At 39.5% G+C, this 17,632-nt stretch overlaps 1 protein-coding gene across 1 annotated transcript in view; it reads left to right on the top strand.

Annotated features, from left to right (window-relative positions):
* The window catches only part of CD47 (CD47 molecule), a 55,952-nt gene that overhangs the window by 24,597 nt on the left and 13,723 nt on the right, over positions 1-17,632 (top strand). The window contains exons 3-6 of the mRNA XM_037063358.1: positions 1,056-1,145; positions 14,590-14,697; positions 15,846-15,938; positions 16,974-17,072. Of these exons, the coding sequence (XP_036919253.1) occupies positions 1,056-1,145; positions 14,590-14,697; positions 15,846-15,938; positions 16,974-17,072 (390 nt within the window). The remainder of the gene's footprint in view (positions 1-1,055; positions 1,146-14,589; positions 14,698-15,845; positions 15,939-16,973; positions 17,073-17,632) is intronic.

The raw sequence follows: 17,632 nt of genomic DNA, 5'->3' as shown, positions 1-17,632 counted from the left end.
AATGCGTGGCTAGCATTATGGATTAAAATCCCACAAGGTTCCTTACATGTACCCTGACATAGGGGAGGATTTGAAAGGGTTAATTTCAGAGCCACACGGGTGCTTGTGTGGTGCAGGATTCGGAGTGTTCCTCACACAGCAGATTCTCCCAGACAGGCCGACTTTGAAATGCTTTCAGTGCGTTTACTTGGCTTTGCTGTTACAGGAGAAATTTCACAGATAGAAATATGGTCTTAAAAGTTCCCAACAAATTGCATTTAAAGTGTTAACATCACAATTTCCTGTATATAGAATGGGTGGCTGTATTTTCGCTGTTTAGGTAACTTGCGACCCACTTAATAGAGGCTTCCTTAACACCTAAAGCTCTTCATGTTACTTTGTATGTAAACAGTCAGTTGAAGCCTAATTACTTACGAGTACACCTTCTGTTCCAGAGTAAGTTTCAGAAAAGCTTGGGCCCACCTCTGTGTGGGTCTTAAATCGCGGTAAGTGGGGTGGGTACCCAGTTGTACAACTTCCTCACTTTCATTCCCTGGTTCAGTCTTTACAGGAAGACTTAACTCTTCTTTAAGGTAAATTTTTCATGCCAAGTTTTGTTTTAAGCCCTTTTCATATCTTATTTTTGTTAACACTCACAACAGTCTTTCAAGGTGTAGATGCTGTATTGTACTGGTGCAACAACCGGAGAGCAGAGGGGTGGTTAGACCATCCAAGGTCACGGGGATTGTGAGTGAGAGCTGGGTTCCAGACCCAGGAGGTGTGGCTGTGGAGCCTTGGGCTCAGAGCCTGTGGCATGCCACCTCCTCTGTGAGTGCCAGTTTAGGGAGAATGCTGTGGGAAACACTTAACTAACTAGTATTTTTAGTTTCATAAATATCTGTTATATAAGTAAATTATGTGTAATTATTCATGTACTTGTTTAAGGTCACAGTTTTAATTAATTATCTTTATTTTCCATCTCCATAATAAAATATATTGTTGACCATTGATTGGCAGGACTTAAAGTTACTATAGTATGTATTAATTGTGATTTTTTTTGTGTTCTTGCTTCTCAGTTTCGTGGTTTTCTACAAATGAAAATATTCTTATCATTATTTTCCCAATGTTGGCTGTGCTTCTCTTCTGGGGACAGTTTGGTATCGTGAGTAAGTACTTGTTTCTCCTTTTCATTTATGTTGTAGTGATGAAATTGTCATTTCTAGGAGGCAATATTAGTGAAATATTCTATAAGTCATATCAGAAAGTGTGATAATGTTATAAATAAGAATATACAGTCTTAATATTCTCCTTGAAGTATATATTGTCCTCTATAATTTGCCACAGTTCCTAAGAAGTTTTTTTTTTTTTTTTTAAGAATAGTGGGGCCCTGACTCAGTGGATTGAGTACTGGACTGAGAAGCAAAGGGTCTCTGGTTCAATTCCCAGTCAGGGCACATGCCTGGGTTGCAGGCCAGGTCCCCAGTAGGGGGCAGGTGAGAGGCAACCACACATTGATGTTTCTCTCCCTCTCCTTTTTCCTCCCTTCCCCTCTCTCTAAAAATAAATAAAATCTTTAAAAAAATAGTTGGAATCCTAATAATAACATACCTAAAACACATGCTGATTTTAATGTTTACTGAGCACTCAGACACACATTATTTTGTTTGGGGAGGCAGTGGTCACAGCCTACATTAGTTTTAATTAATTATCTTTATTTTCCATCTCCATAATAAAATATATTGTTGACCATTAATTGGTAGGACTTAAAGTTACTATAATATATATTAATTGTGATTTTTTTGTGTTCCTGCTTCTCAGTTTCATGGTTTAATTGAAACAGCCCCTGTGTTAAGATAGGATTTTGCACTTCTGAACATGAAGACTTCCCAGTTTATTTTCCAGTTTGAGCTTCTCTTTCTACGTGTGTTTGTCCTCGGAAAAGCGGAGTTGGAACCATGTTTGTCAACCTTACTGTGCAATTCCGCAGCCTCCAGGAAGTAGCCACAGGAGGGTTCTGTTCTTTGATGGTGTTTTGCCGAGTAGCCACGTGAAGGAACTTCTCTGGGCAGCTCCTGGTGCTGCATAAGATTAGCACCTGCACTGTAGAGTTGTCACTATAGAGTTGTCACTGTAGATTTGTCACTGCCGAGGGAACAGGAATGTGCATTCTGGTTGAGGACTACTCAGCCGTACAGTTGACCCTTAAACAACACAGGGTTTTTAGACTGTGCAAATCTACTTTTAGGTGGATTTTTTTCAAGTAAATACCTTAAGTGTATTTTCCTTATGATTTTCTTAATGACATATTTTATTCTCTAGCTCACTTTATTGTGAGAATACAATATATAATATGCACAACATACAAAATACAATATGTGTTAACCAACTGCTAATTTTATTGGTAAGGCTTTTGTTCAACAATAGGCTATTAGTAGGTAAGTTTGGGGAGAGTTGAAAGTTACTTGGGGATTTTTGACTGTGTGGGGTGGGGGTGTGAGTTCTCTTAACCCCTGTGTATTCAAGGGTCAACTGTATTTGCATACCAATATGAGAAAGGAGATCTACAAAATTAGTGAAGTTTTGAGGTGACAGTCTAAACTTTTAAACTTTTAACATTTAAGAGTCATTCCTTGTCTCCCAATAGTGCACTGAAATAGTCATTGAAAGCCAGTCAGCGTTTATGCAAGGCAAGGAGTAAACAGTGCTGATTTCATTTATCTATTTCATTCTGCAACCTTTAAAAAAAGTGAAAACTAGTAAACTATTGTAGTGGATTGGCCTGTTGCATATCTCATGAATTTTACTTTTACTCAGAAGTTTAAGGCATGTATATCTAAAATGATTATATAACAATGGAAAGGGAGATGACTGGTTATATATTAAAGGTTCTTCTCAATGTACGACGCTCTGAAAAGAATTTCAAAGCTGTTCTCAATTTTTGTCTAAAGGCCAAAAAAAAAAAACCCCGAAGGAAAGGGCTCACAGTGACAACTGTCAGGACATTTCACTTCTCTCACTTTTTAATGGTGTCTAGAATTCCTGCAGAAATTTTCTTAGAATTTTAAGAAGCCTTTTATATCAAGTAAATGATTGGTACAGGATCAAGGCCTCATCAGTCTTCACTGACATTAGGGAAGNAAAAAAAAAAAAAAAACCCTGAAGGAAAGGGCTCACAGTGACAACTATCAGGACATTTCACTTCTCTCACTTTTCAATGGTGTCTAGAATTCCTGCAGAAATTTTCTTAGAATTTTAAGAAGCCTTTTATATCAAGTAAATGATTGGTACAGGATCAAGGCCTCATCAGTCTTCACTGACATTAGGGAAGGCCTTGAACCGTATTGGCAGACCCAGGCATTAAGGCTTATATCATATAATTTTGGTTAAAAATGGCCTTTTCTTAAGATCATGAAGTTATTTCAAAGAGTGTGATTTGTTGCAATTGGGTTGATCACAGTTTGCTGATCAGGACATCCTCATTGGTACCCTGATAGTAGAACAATAAGTAAGTCTGTTCCTGGCAGCCATGTTTTGACAAATTTTTTTTTTTTGCTGGCTTTTAAAAAGTCATCAAAATACATCTCACTTTAGAATACCTTATGCAATATGGGAAGTTATAGGAGAAAAAACAAAAATAGTCTAGAATCCCACAACCTAAAAAGAAAGTGTAGGTCTAGTCTAGTAAATTTTCTGCTTCCTTTTTGTATTTTTCTATGTATTTTTGTTACCTTTCTTAAAAAAAAAAGAAAAAAGAAACCGTAAATGGAGTCATGTAACTTATGTACATCCTGATCCCCGACCATGTTTTCAGAAATATTTTTACAGCTGCCTCTGCTTTACTTTCACTGATGCACTGTAATTTATTTAACTCTTATCTTGGTGGATATTAAACATTGTTTCCAATTTTTTTGATACTCTGAAAGTAACTCCGCTAAAGATATGTAAGGCGGGAAATGGCAGTGTATCAGTTACTGCTGCAGGTGAGACCACCTACCTGCCTTTCACCTCACAATCCTGACGTCATTGTCGTTCTAAAATTTTTGTTGATTTGATGGGTGATAAAGATCTTGTTTTAATTTTCATTTTTGTGTTAGTGAGGTGAATTTTTTATACTTATTGTACTTCTCATATTTTAAAGAATGTGCTTATGGACCTAAATATTTTGGTGGCAATATTTTATTTAGCTCATCTTAGAACAAACAACTGTGGGGGTGGGGATGCATGTATGGAAGGCACCTAGGCATTTCATTCACTCAGCCTGGATTCACATTTAAAGGTGTTTATAAAAATAGCACCTGAACATTTGTAAAACTCTTGTGCTGTGTGACAGGCACTATGCAAAGTACTATCCATCTGAAGTCACATTCACATCTCCTGGGAACTTTACGGGTGCAGGTACTATTGTTATGAATCCTGTTTTATAGAAGAAAGAGGGGCATGCGTAGGTTGGGCTGTTTGCCCACAACTACCCAGTTTCTGGGCAATCCAGGGATTCGATCTAGTGTTACTTACCACTACTCTGTACTGCATCCCTGTCCTGAACTTATCGTGAGATTATTTTGAAACTGTATTTTTCCACAGAGAGTGAACCTATCTATATCTGGTACACAGACCAATTGAAACTGTTATTGATAGAGTAGAACGTGAACCTGCTTTGTTTATTTATTCAACAAAGTCTATTGACAAGATGCCTGCTGATTGCTAGGCAGAAGACTGTATGTACATGATGTGGACATGAAATGCATGTTCTCCCTGGCTTAGTAGCACTCATATTTCTGTTCAGGGGACAAGTAAGCATGCATGTTCTCTGTCATCTGTCGCATCTTTGGGAATGACACAGATCTAAATCTACCATTTTGGGGGGAGTGGTGTGGGACCCTTGGTAAGAGGTCTCCTGTTTATGGCCTGGGGATTCAACCAGTAGGAGAGTCCTTCGGTTTTCTGTTCGCTGCTTAATTATACACTTTTGTTTAATGTACTAACATAAAATAGTACCATTTTTATTATAAATTTTTAGTCACAGAGATATTAATCCACATAAAAAATAAATGTTTTACTAAATTTACCTCACCTTTTATTCTCCATTGATGGTCTATTATTATCGGGATTTTGATATTATCGCCATCGTTGTCAACTGCAGGAGGGTTAGCAGCTATGTTTATAATCTAGAGATTGCACACTTATTCTTTTTAAATATTCTTACAATTTTTCAATTACAGTTGATATACAGTATTATATTACTTTCCGGTGTGCAATATAGTGATCAGACTTTTGTGACTAAAAAGTGATTGCGACTACAGTACTCTTGACTACATTCCCTAAGCTGTACTTTGTATCTTCCTGATTATTTTCTAACTACTAATATGTACTTCTTAATCCTTTTTTACCCACCCCCCCAACCCCCTGCCATCTGGCAGCCATCATAATGTTCTCTTTATCTATGAGGATATTTCTGTTCTGCTAGTTCGCCCATTTTGGTTCCCTTATAGATTCCACGTATAAGTGAAATCATCTGGCGTTTGTCTTCCTCTGACTTATTTCGCTCAGCACAATACCCTCTAGTCCATCCATGTGGTTGCTGATGCAAGATTTCATTTTTTTTATGGCAGAATCATAGTCCATTGTATATAAGTACCACTTCTTTATCCATTCATCTCTTGATGGCCACTTAGATTGCTTTTATATCTTGGCAATTGTAAATAATGCTGCAATGAATATACAGTGCATGTGTCTTTTAGATTTACTGTGTTGGGTTTCTCCTCATAAATACCCCAGAATGAAATTGCTGGGTCTTTCTTAGTCTCTTGTTATAGCTTCTATTTTAAAGTCTGTTTTGTCTGGTGTTTAAGGATTGCTACCTCAGCTTTTTCATTTTCATGAAATATCTTTTTCCATCCCTTTACTTTCAGTATGTGTGCATCTTTCAGTATGAAGTGAGCCTCTTGTAGACAGCGTATGTAAGAGTCTTGTCTTGTTATCCATTCAGACACTATATGTGTTTTGATTGGGGCATTTAGTCCATTTGTATTTAAAGTAATTATTAATAGATATGTATTTATTGCCACTTTATTATTCGTATTTTTTTTTCTTCTTAAAGAAGACTCTTTAACATTTTGAATAAGGTTTGCTAGTGATGAATGCCTTTAGCTTTTTCTTGTCTAGCCTTCAATTCTAAATGACAGCTTTACTGGTAGAGTGATCTTGGTTGTGGGTCCTTGCTTTTCATCAGTTTGAGTATTTCATGGCCTGCTAAGTTTCTGTTGAGAAATCAGTTGACAGTTACGGGAACTTCCTTGCAGGTATCTAATTGCTTTTGTCTTTCTGCTTTAAGATTATCTCTTTGTTTTTAACCTTTGGCATTTTAGTTATGATGTATCTTGGTGTGGGCCTCTTTGGGTTCATCTTGTTTGGAATCTCTGCATTTCCTGGACTTGTATGTCTGTTTCCTTCACCATGTTAAAGAATGTTTTTATCATTAATTTTTCAAATAGGTTTTCAATCCCTTGCTCTCTCTCTTTTTCCTTCTGACACCCCCATGATGCAAACATTAGTGTGCTTGAAGTTGTCCCAGAGCACTTACACTGTCCTTGTTTGGGGGGGATTTATTTTCTTTTTACTGTTCCAATTGGGTGTTTTCTATTTCCCTATCTTCCAAATCACCGATTTGATCCTTGGCTTTGTCTGCTCTACTGTTAATTTCCTGTAATGTAGTCTTCATTTCTGACTGGTCCTTTATGCTTTCTATCTCCATTTTTTTTGTTTCCTCTCTGTTGAAGTTCTCACTGAAATCATTGAGCATCCAGTGTTTTGAACTCTGCATTTGCAAGATTGCTTGCCTCTGTTATTTTTAGTACTTTTATGGAATTTTGTTCTGCTTCTTCAATTTCAGCGTGTTTCTTTGTCTTCTCATTTTGGCTCCTTTCTGTGTGTTATGAAACAAACTCTCTGTGTATTATGCAGAGCTTCTATGTCACTTGGTTGTAATAGTGTGACCTAATGTAGTAGGTGTCCTATAGGGCCCAGTGGTGCAGCCTCCCCAGTCACCCGAGCTTTGTTTTCCAGGTGTGCCACAGTGGAGGATCTGCTGCCCAGGGGCAAATCCCACAGACCAGGCTCTGGTGTCCGATGAGTCTGCCCTTTGGGTGTGTCTCTGGTGGAGGTGTTTAGGTGGTTCTCTGGCATGGTCTGAGGCTGGCCACTGGGTGTACTGGCTTGGGCCCTCCCTGCAAGTGCAGGCCAAGATCAGCTTCTGCCTGTGCCTTGCCTGGAGCCACTCGGCATGAGCTACAAAGTAATCCGCAGATGGCTGCTGCTTACTCTGGGCCAGAGATGCCTAAAGGAGGCCACGCTGCAGACCAAGCCTAGCTGCCGCCAGTACCAGGCCTGAGGCCAATTAGTGAGAGGTGTGGGGCGTGCTGAGGCCAGATGCTGCTTGTCTGGGGTTTGTGAACCTTTGAGAGATTTTAGGAAAATCTGAAGCATGAGCTAAGACGGGCAGTTTGTATGGGAGAGTCCCTGGAAAGGGCTTGAGCCCACAAGTTGGGTGGGGCAGTGTCTCCGAGAATCACCAGGGTGGAACTAACAGTGCGAGCCAGTTTGATGGAGACTCAGACGTGGGGCGGTCTCAGCAAAGGAACAGTGATCTCTGCCAGTACTTCTGTCTGGGAGGAAACTGGCCCTTCAGCCCTTGCCCCTGAAGCCTCCCTGTATGTCCCTTATGTCCCTTTCAAGCTGCAGCCTCCACACTGGAGCTCAGAGCCAGTGAGTCCGTGTGTGGACCCTTTAAGAGAAACTGCCTGGGACTCCCCCAGTCATTGAGCTCCCTCAGCCACAACCCCTGCTGGTTTCCACAGCTGAAGTATGGGGACTCCCCTTCCTGGCACTGGAACCCTGGGCTTGGGGGCCAGGTGTGGGACTGGGACCCCTCGCCTCTCGGGGGTGACCTCTGTGGCCAAGCTATCCCTCCCAGTTTTTATTGGCCACACATGGGTGTGGGACTAGCCCATTCCCCATCTCTACCCCTCCTGCCCCTCTCATGGGGCTTTGTCTCTATATCCTTAGTTGTAAAACTTCTGTTTAGCTAGGTTTTAGACAGTTCTCAACAATGGTGCCCTGTACTTTAGTTGTACTTTTGATGTGGTTGTGAGAGGATGTGAGTGCCACGTTTACCTTCTGCCATCTTCACCAGAGCTCTGGCTGTACACTTTTTAGAGCATGGTATAAAAACAGGGGTGTCAAACTCATTTCATTAGGGGTTACATCAGCCTCATGGTTGCCTTCAAAGGGCGGAATGTAATTTTAGGACTGTGTAAATGTAACTACTCCTTAACAGTTAAGTGAGAGCTCGGTGCTGCTGCTGGGTAGAAACAAGGTGCTGGGTCGGATAAAACAAGGTGGGGGACCAGATTCGGCTCGCCGGCCTTGTGTTTGCCACCTGTGGTATAAAGTATAAATAGTAATTCTGACTCTCATGGCTTTCACTTTGTAGATTTCTAGTTCTCCTTAAGTTCTGATTACCATTTATGGTCCGTACTTGACCACAGGGGGTTTCTCTCAGTGGTTTTTCCAGCTCTGCATGTCTGTCTTTTGGTGGTCCTAGATAAAACCTGGACTTTCCATAGGCTAAACATTCGGTAAAGACAGCAGGTTATGCCTTCACTTTGAAGAGAAAGTGTGTCTATACCAGGACAGTATAGTATCTTGGACTGATCTGAGGAGACCAGGCCCCTGCTGAGGAAGGAGCCTGAAAAGACTTCAGAACCCCTAAAGCCAAGCCAAGGGCTCTCAGATACCGTGAGCCCTACACCACCTTTTGAAGACAAAGTTCACTTACAGGAAGATGTCCCTAAATGCCTTTGCCTTTAACTGTAACTTAAGGACTTTTAAGCAGAAGCTTAGGCTTAGCAAACAGCTCAGAGATTACTGGAATCACACGCTGAGCTTTAACTGAGGTAGCGAATTTCAAATAGTATTACATTTCAGGCACTTGGTTTTGTTCTCACTCACAGTTTCCCACTCCACTGACATGAAGTTCCTGGTTGATTTTTAGGGTGGTTCGTCCTCATTCTTTGGTCATATGACAGGCACTTTCACTACTTAGATGTCTGATAAAAGATTTCAAGTGCTACTTACCATGCCTTCTTGTTCCTGTAAGATTACGGTTCAACTCCATGTCAGGAACTGGCTAACAATTTGAAATTCTTTGAGATAGGTATGTCTAGGCTTACTTTTCCCTTCTTGGAACTTTTGCTGTAAGGAGTCTTCGCCTTATACAGACCTATGAGACTAGAAGCATGACCATGGAAGCTGAAACTCTGTGGAGCAAGCTAGTAATAAATATGAGAAATGACTATTGCTCCATGACCTCTAAAACTTTTTGTCAAAACATTAAAAACTCTTACTGTATACCTGAAATGAATATAACATTGTATGTCAGTTGTAATTGGAAAATTTTTTTTAAAACTCTGTCAGTAATAACTGTATTAGAAAATGAAACATAACACTGCTCTTTAGTAGGTGGTAAACTAAAATGTTAAGACATTGAAAGTGAAAGTAGTTTTAACATGCTTGCTTTCTTGTCATAAAACTTGTAGAGAACAAGCGTCTTTTCTGTGCTTCGGTGAATTGTCACACTCCCTCCAAGTTCAGCTCAGCTTCCAGGGTTTTAGCCTGTGCATTTTCAGTGTCATGGACGACCTCCAAGAGTTCCTTTCATGTGAAGTTTTTTGCCAGAGTCACTTCTTCCGGGACATCTTATTCTTTGTGTCACAGCCACCCCACTGTCCTAATTTATGCCAATACGTTCACTTTTATGAAGTCTCTCCGGCTGCGTTATGTAGTCTCTGAAATAGCAGTGGTGTTGACATTCCCACGGTCAGCTCTTTCTTCCGCAATGTCATTTACGTTCTATTCGAGTTTCACTTCCAGCATCGTCGCTTCTCCTTTCTTTGCTCTTTCATCTTTATTGCCCAGTTTCCTCTTTGGATTATCCATGGTAAATGTCACAGTGGTTTATCACAGGGAAACGGGAGCTAACACAGCATATGCTTTGCTGTCCGTGCATGCGGTGAATAATAGATGTGCAGTGACCAGTCCCCAACAGTCTTGGGAAGAAGCGACATGATTGGTCACCGATCGTGATACACATCTGTTATTTATATTGTGATTTGTGGTCTAAACAGATGGCAGTGAAGTTTGCACTTTAGGGAATGACTCAATATATTATGGTACTGAAGTCTGAACTGTAATTTTAGGGAACTTGTATTATTTAACTATATCATGGTAACTGAAATTCATGCATATCAGAGCTATGGTCCGTGTGGGCCTATGTGGACTTGTCAAATTCGGTCTTCAGAGTATTATGAAAACTAAGATGATAGATGTTATTTGATCTCCACATCAACCTCCAATTGCTCCATTAAGCACAACCTGCGTTCTCTCTTACATGTGCTTTATATCAGCGACCAGGAAAGGAGAAAACCCGACTGGAGTATGTTTTTAACATGAGCTATTTCTTCAGGTGACTAGAGGGACGTGCCCTTTCTTCATTCACATGAATGAATTGCATGACAGGGCTTTCTGAGGCTAGAATAGACCCACGCTTTTTTATTTAGCTGAACAGGAAGATCTGGGAGAAGCACTTCCCATCCCTCATTCCTCCCCCACCCCAAACACACAGACTTACTCACACATTAGAACATAAGGGTCTTGAGGCAGCACTTAGAATAGTTAATTATCACATAGTAGGTGCTCAATCAATTCTTGACTAAAGTAATCTACTTGTATCATGATTTGGTTGAGATGGACTGAGGAAAAGGCCAGCTACATTGTGGCTACACAGTACCTATTTGTAGAGCAAACAAATGAAGCTACCTAGCCCATTTCTGAAAAGTAGCTGACTAGATTTATAGATGGTATCAGATATTCTACAGATGGTATAAAAGGAGAAACTTGAAAAATTCTGAATTTCTTGACGGAAGTATAATGTTGCCTCCCAATATTTTTGGTATGCCTGTGTCAGGTAGCACTGAGGTTATAAGTTCTGGGTATAAGGGTTAAAGATGTAACTAAAATACCACGTGCTAGTGGAGATGTGGTGCAGAAGGAGCGGCTCCCTCTTGCTCGTGGGAATGCAGAATGCCACAGCTGCTCTGGGAGAAAGTCTGGCAGTTCGTTACAAAATCACATGTACCATTTTGTACAATGATCCAGCAATTGTGCTCCTTGGTATTTATCCAAATGGAGTTGAAACTTACGTCCACATAGAAATCCGCACATGGCTATTTATAGCACCTTATGGATGATTGCCAAAACGTGGAAGCAACCAAGACGTTTTTCTGTAGGTAAGTGGGTAAGTGCACTGTGATACATCCAGATAAAGAGAAATGAGCTATCAAGCATGAAAAGACCTGGAGGCACCTTAACTGCATAGGACTAAGTGAAAGAAGCCAATCTGAACAGGCTACATGCTAGACATTCAGGGAAAGGCAAACGTGTGGAAGCGAGGAAAAGACCTGTTGCTGCTAGCAGTGGGGCTCAGGGAGAGATGCGTAGGCCGAGCACAGAGGGTTTTTACGGCAGTGAAAATCCTCTGTGTGATACCGTAGTGATGGACGTATGTCATTTTACATTTGTCCAAACCCACAGGATGTACAACACCTAAGGCACACTGTGGACTTTGGGGGATCACGATGTGTCAGTATAGGTTCACGCTTGGTGAAAAATGTGCCGTTATGGTGAGTGATGTTGGTAATGGGGGACTCGCACATGTATAGGGGCAGGGACGGTATGGGAGTTCTCTGTGCCTCCCTCTCAGTTCTGTTCTAAAGCTAAATTGGTGCTTAAAAAGTATTTAAAAAGTGTAAATACTGTTCTTTCTAATATTTGATTTTGCATATAGATTTCAGTACTTTTAGCTGAGGGGAATTTTTTAAAGCATGCAGATTTTTAAAATTATAATACCTAGATTGCCTTACCAAGCAGCTAGAAAATCATATGGGAAGTTTGATAAGAGCCTGCTGTTAAGAATACATTAAATTATCTTTATCTTAATGCTAAGTGTTTGTAGAGTTACTTGAATTTGTTTCCTTTCTTTACATTTAAATTTTTGTGGATTTGATAAATAAGGATAAATCTATCTATTAAAGGATGAGAAAAGGTCATACACACACAAAAAGATGCTCACGATTATTGAGTTCTGTAGCATCTATACTAGATTCCAAGCCCTTTTGCTACAATGGAAAAATTGGCAACTGGGCTGCAAAATACTGTCTCCCCACTTGCTGTGGAATGTGCCGAAATGTGGCCACTGTGAGCAAAGAAAATGAGCAAAAGAAACTTTTTAAAATATTCACTAAAAAAAACCCATGGAGATAGATACTCTTTCATTCCTGTGTGTACGTAAATAGATCTTACTAATATATTTGTTAGAAATGGTTGTTTAAGCCTGGCCGGGAGCTACAGGGCACATACAAGAGGCAACCAATGAATGCATAAATAAGTGGAACAACAAAGTCAATATTTCTCTCTCCCTTCCTCCCCTTCCTCACCTCTCTCAAAAATCGATAAATAGAAATGGTTGCTTAATTTAAGGGAGAGTTGCAGGTAGCCTGGAAAATAAATACTGGTTGAACCAATTAATAGAAACTAGAGCTACCTCCAATATTTATATGCAAAGCTTTTGAAAAGGTCATTCTATGGTAAAACACTGTCAATCATAGTATTTTAAGGTCTTTTATTTTTGTGGCTATTCTTGGTAGTAGTTTTTTTCCCTTTAACTCTTCTAAGCTTCATGTGATTGAATTTTATATAAGGGTCAAACTCTTATTTTTATTAAGAATGGTATGTCAGCCTTTTTACATGGACTTCTACTGTACTCTAAAGGTGAATTCTTGCTGCTTAATCTTAGTAGCTCTTTTATGTATTCAGTTAAACTCAGAGAGTATATTTTGAATCTTTGATTAATTGTGAGGGGCATTTGAAACAGCTATTTTTTAACCCTTCTGTAGAATTTTCAAGCTCTGTTTAGATAACAGTATGCATTGAATTAAATGGGAAACCTCACATATGTCTAGAGTAAGTTTATTTTCTATGTTTGTGCCTTTTGTAACCTATACACTGAATTTTATCCTCATTAGTGTTTGAGCCTAGAAAATAGAGAGTCTGTGAAAATCTGTGCCCTATAAGAAGGCAGGGACATGACTGAGTCACAGTGGTGACTTATGTAGCTGAGGGGTAAGTTCCGAGCCTGCATGGATGAAGCGAAAGCTTGGAGAACTTGCCATATGGTTTTTCTCCCTTTTCTGATGAATCTGAATTCCAGTTACTCATTTTCAGGACTGATGATTGATTAGCTCTCAATCTTCTCCCTAAAGAGAATGAAGTTGAGGTTTACAGTCTAACGTATGAGGAGGTAGTGATTTTTGAAAATCTTCAGGTGCCTGTATTACACCTCAAATACTTCACCACAGGTTATCATATAACACTAGGTTATACTACCTTTCAAATAGATATTGGCATGGTCATTTAGGGGGTTGTTTGTTGTTCATACTGTTTGATCTGTCATTTTAGTGGAACAAATTTAATGCTAAATACAACATTTTAAAAAATTTGCCCCCTCAGGATACTGATTAATAGCCTGGGCAGAACCAAACAGAATTTAAGCCGTGCACTGTTTCTCTCTGTTGCTCAGTCTGCTTTTAGGTTACTTTTAACAACTTTCTATGTAGAACATTAATTTTAATGTTAACCAAAACAAACCAAAAAGTGAAGATATAGTAAAAGAAATAATATTATTAGGCTTATCCATTACATTGTTCTTTCAGGAAGGTACCGGATTCTGGACAATAGAGCTAGCACCAAAATCAGTAATGTGTATAATGAGTCCTGTTGACTGCTTACAGTATATTTTTAAGAAAAGATTTTAATTGAACAATGTAAGCATTTCCTCCCCTCGGGACTTCTAGAGTGTATAATTTGTCCAATGTCTGTTCTACTTTTTAAAAAGAAAATATCTAGATTTCCAGATACTTTACTAATTTTATGTAAGCTAGAACAAAGTTTTCTTTTTCTCAGTGTTACTGATTAGTCAGTTATGTCCTATAAGCATCATCTATACCAGTTGTCAACCTGAGGCAGGGGACATTATTCCTCAGGGGACATTTCACACCGGATGGAGACATTGTTGACTGATACAACATGGTGAGGGGGTGGCCTTGGTGCTCCTGGCATGTAGTTTGCAGGGAGGTGGGGATGCTACGAAATGCTCTCTGATATATGGAGCGGTCCCCTTCCCCCACGAGGACTTACCCAGCCCTAAATGTTAACTGGGAAAGCCTAATGGAATGTACATGACTTATCTATAAAGTCATGTAGGGGCATAAAAGTGTCACCTGCAGATCCAGCATCTGTATTTATACCGTCATGACTGTTAGTCGTTGACTTCTTAAGAAAAGAATTTGAGGTGGCTCGATGTGATGTGAAGGAGTTGTTTCTCAAGGGCTATTCACTTAGAGGAAGTTGTCAGTTTGTGCCTGTGCTCTGTAAGTTACAGAAATGCCTTCACTGCGGAGATTGAGTTCATGGAATTCTTTTTGTTTTTGTTTTTTTAAGCACTTAAATATAGTTCCAGTGTTTCCAGAGAGAAGTCCGTTTTTTTCTTTATTGCTGGAATAGTGCTCACTGCATTTGTCGTCATCGGAGCCATCCTTCTGGTCCCAGGTGAGGTGCACAGTTACCGGGAGGGAAGTCAGGATCAGCAAGGTTGAGAGCATTGCTGGGCGTGGGGGGTGAAACATTAGTTTCTATGGCTGCTGTACCAAATTACCACAAACTGGGTGTCTTACAACAAGAGGGAATTCCTCGGTTTTGAAGACCTTAGGTCTGAAATAAAGATGTCATCATGGGTGTACTCCCTCCCAAGACTCTAGGGCAGAATCCATTCCTTGCCTCTTCTGGTTTCTGGTGTTTGCTGGCAGTCTTTGCGACTCCTTGGTCTGTGGCAACATAACTCCAATTCCCTGTGTTAAATCTCCTTCTGCCTTTTTCTTCCAAAGACACACTTACTGGGTTTAGGGCCCGCCCGGTTAGTCCAGGATAAGCTTCTCTTTTCAAGATCCTAAATTTATTCCTATCCTTTGCCATATAATGGAATACTTACTCTTTGGCTGTATAAATTAATATTCACAGACTCTGGGGATTAAGAGGTAGACATGTTTTTACAGTCACCATTCGACCTACTACGGAGGCGAACTTCATTGGCCGAGACATGGATGTGGGGATAACTGTGGGAAACAAATCGACCTGAAGCTGCCTTTGCATTTGGAGGGCGGGGCAGGAGGGTCTGCCGCACGTGGAAAGAACAGCAGAGATAGGCTGGGGCTTAACGTGTAGACTGTGGAAAGCCATTGTTTTTTGAGCAGAATACTGTACGGGTGTAATGTTTGGGAACATAAATGTGGCAGCTTTGTTTGCAGCTGGAGTTAGTGAGAATGTGGGGAGGAGGGAGATAAATTCAGGAGGCAGCTAGGAAGACTAAGTATTTTGGCTTTGGGATATAGTAAATACAGCAGATTAAGGGGTTGGTAAGCGAGGCTCCAAGGTACGTAAGGGGGAAGCAAAGCCAACTCAAAGTTTTGGCATGCTGAGACTTAGATGTCGACATTTAGCTATCTTAAGTTTGGTTTTAAATAAAACAAGAGTCACTTATTTTGTGTGACGTTTGGGGAGAAGCACATATTTTTAAACATTTTACAGTTTATAAGAGTAGTATTACTATAAATACATTTAATAAATTAAGTACTTTCACTTCCTGTGGAGTAGGAAGTATGTATTAAAATATTTTAAATACTATTTGTATTTATTAATAGGTGAATATTCAACAAAGAAAGCCAGTGGACTTGGCTTAATTGTGGTTCCCACAGTGATATTAATATTACTTCAGTACTCCATGTTCATGATAAGTAAGTATGTGTTGTTTTAGCATGATTGTGCCTACTTTTTTCACTTAAAAATGTCATTTTTTATTAAAATATTCTTGTGTGTTTTTTTTATAACAATAAAAGTTGGTTTATCTCCTTGGCTATTCTTTTTTCCATATGGATTAATTTTAAGGTTATATTAGGTTTTCAAGGTATTTAATTATTTTGTAAAAAGCGATTTTAATAGGTATATTTAATGCAAATCAGTTGATTTTAAAAATTATGCTATATAATTTCTAAACGACTATCTTCCTATTCTTATTTCAGTTTTTTGAAGTTGTAAGTAGATAGTAAACATCCCCATTTTCTTCTTTTGCTAAGCTTCACTTTAAAAAAAGATACTAGTTCTACAAAATAGAGTTAGAGTTATAAATCATAGAGTGAAAAAATGTATATTTTTTAGTTATTGGAAAATCTTAACATTGTAGTTTTAAGAGAATATATGTAATCTCCAACCTATAATTGGTAGCATTTTCACTACATTTGGGGAGTAAATCCCTGAATATTTTTGTTACAATCAAAGAATCTACTTTTTTCTATTTGCATATTTGACTCTTGGTCTTAGAGTCTCTCTCTGGGTTGCTGTACATTGAAAGGTATTAATTTGTTATAAAAACACAGATCTAGACCCAAAACAGAGGCTGTGGTGTTCACAATGATGTGCCCGCGTAATGGTTCTCCACCAGGGCAGTTTTGTGGGCATGTGGCAAAGCCCTGCATAATAGCCATTCCCATTATAAAGTGCCTGAGTGTGGTAAAAGCAGCCTTGTTCTAAGATTGTAGGTGAAAACTGTCCATCTAGCTCAGCTCACTGCACAAATAAAAGGCTGCTGAGTGTGTGAACCCGGAGCTGACTACTTGGCTAGAGTGTTATGGTTCAGATCACTGGGAAAGCACCTACCATCTGACAAGGAACTCTAGAGCAGTCTTTGGTCATATGATGCTAGCCTTGATTGTACAAAATACAGATCGAAGTGATTGCTTCTTAAACACTCTCAACATGCTTTTTCCTCAAAGGTCCAGCTGTTGGGCTGTCCTCCTTCAGCATTGCCATACTGGTCATTCAGCTGCTGGGCTTTGTGCTCTCTGTGGTTGGACTAAGCCTTTGTGTCTCAGGTAAGGGTCACATTCTTCTCTGGTCCCAATTTCTCTTCTTACTAGGACTTTCTCTTGGACAGAACTCTCTTTTTTTCTTTTTCTTTGCTTTTCTTATTCTTTTTTTAAAATAGATTTTATTTTTTAGAGCATTTGAGGTTCACAGCAACTTTAGTGGAAAATACAGAAAGGTCCTCTGTATCCAATATACTCACAACCTCTTCCACGGTCAGCGTCCCCCACCAGAGTGGTACATTTGTTGCAGTGTGTTGAGCCAACATTGACATAGCACTATCATCCGAAGTCTCTAGTTTATGTTAGGGTCTACTCTGGTGTTGTACGTTCTATGATTTTGGTAAATGCGACAAGGATCGTAGTCATAGAATATCATACAGAAAAGTTTAACTGCCCTAACAATCCTCTGTGCTCTGCGTGTTCATCCTCTCTATCCTGAAAACCCTGGCAACCATCGATCTTTCTACTGCCTCCATAGTTCTGCATTTTCCAAAATATATTATACTTGGAGTCATGTAATATCTAGGCTTCTCAGATTAACTTCTTTCCCTTACTAGTATGCATTA

The sequence above is a fragment of the Sturnira hondurensis genome, unplaced genomic scaffold (assembly GCF_014824575.4).
Source record: "Sturnira hondurensis isolate 20B ecotype Veracruz unplaced genomic scaffold, ASM1482457v3 Scaffold0014432, whole genome shotgun sequence".
Taxonomy (NCBI): domain Eukaryota; kingdom Metazoa; phylum Chordata; class Mammalia; order Chiroptera; family Phyllostomidae; genus Sturnira; species Sturnira hondurensis.
This window is presented reverse-complemented; position numbering and strand designations above follow the sequence as displayed.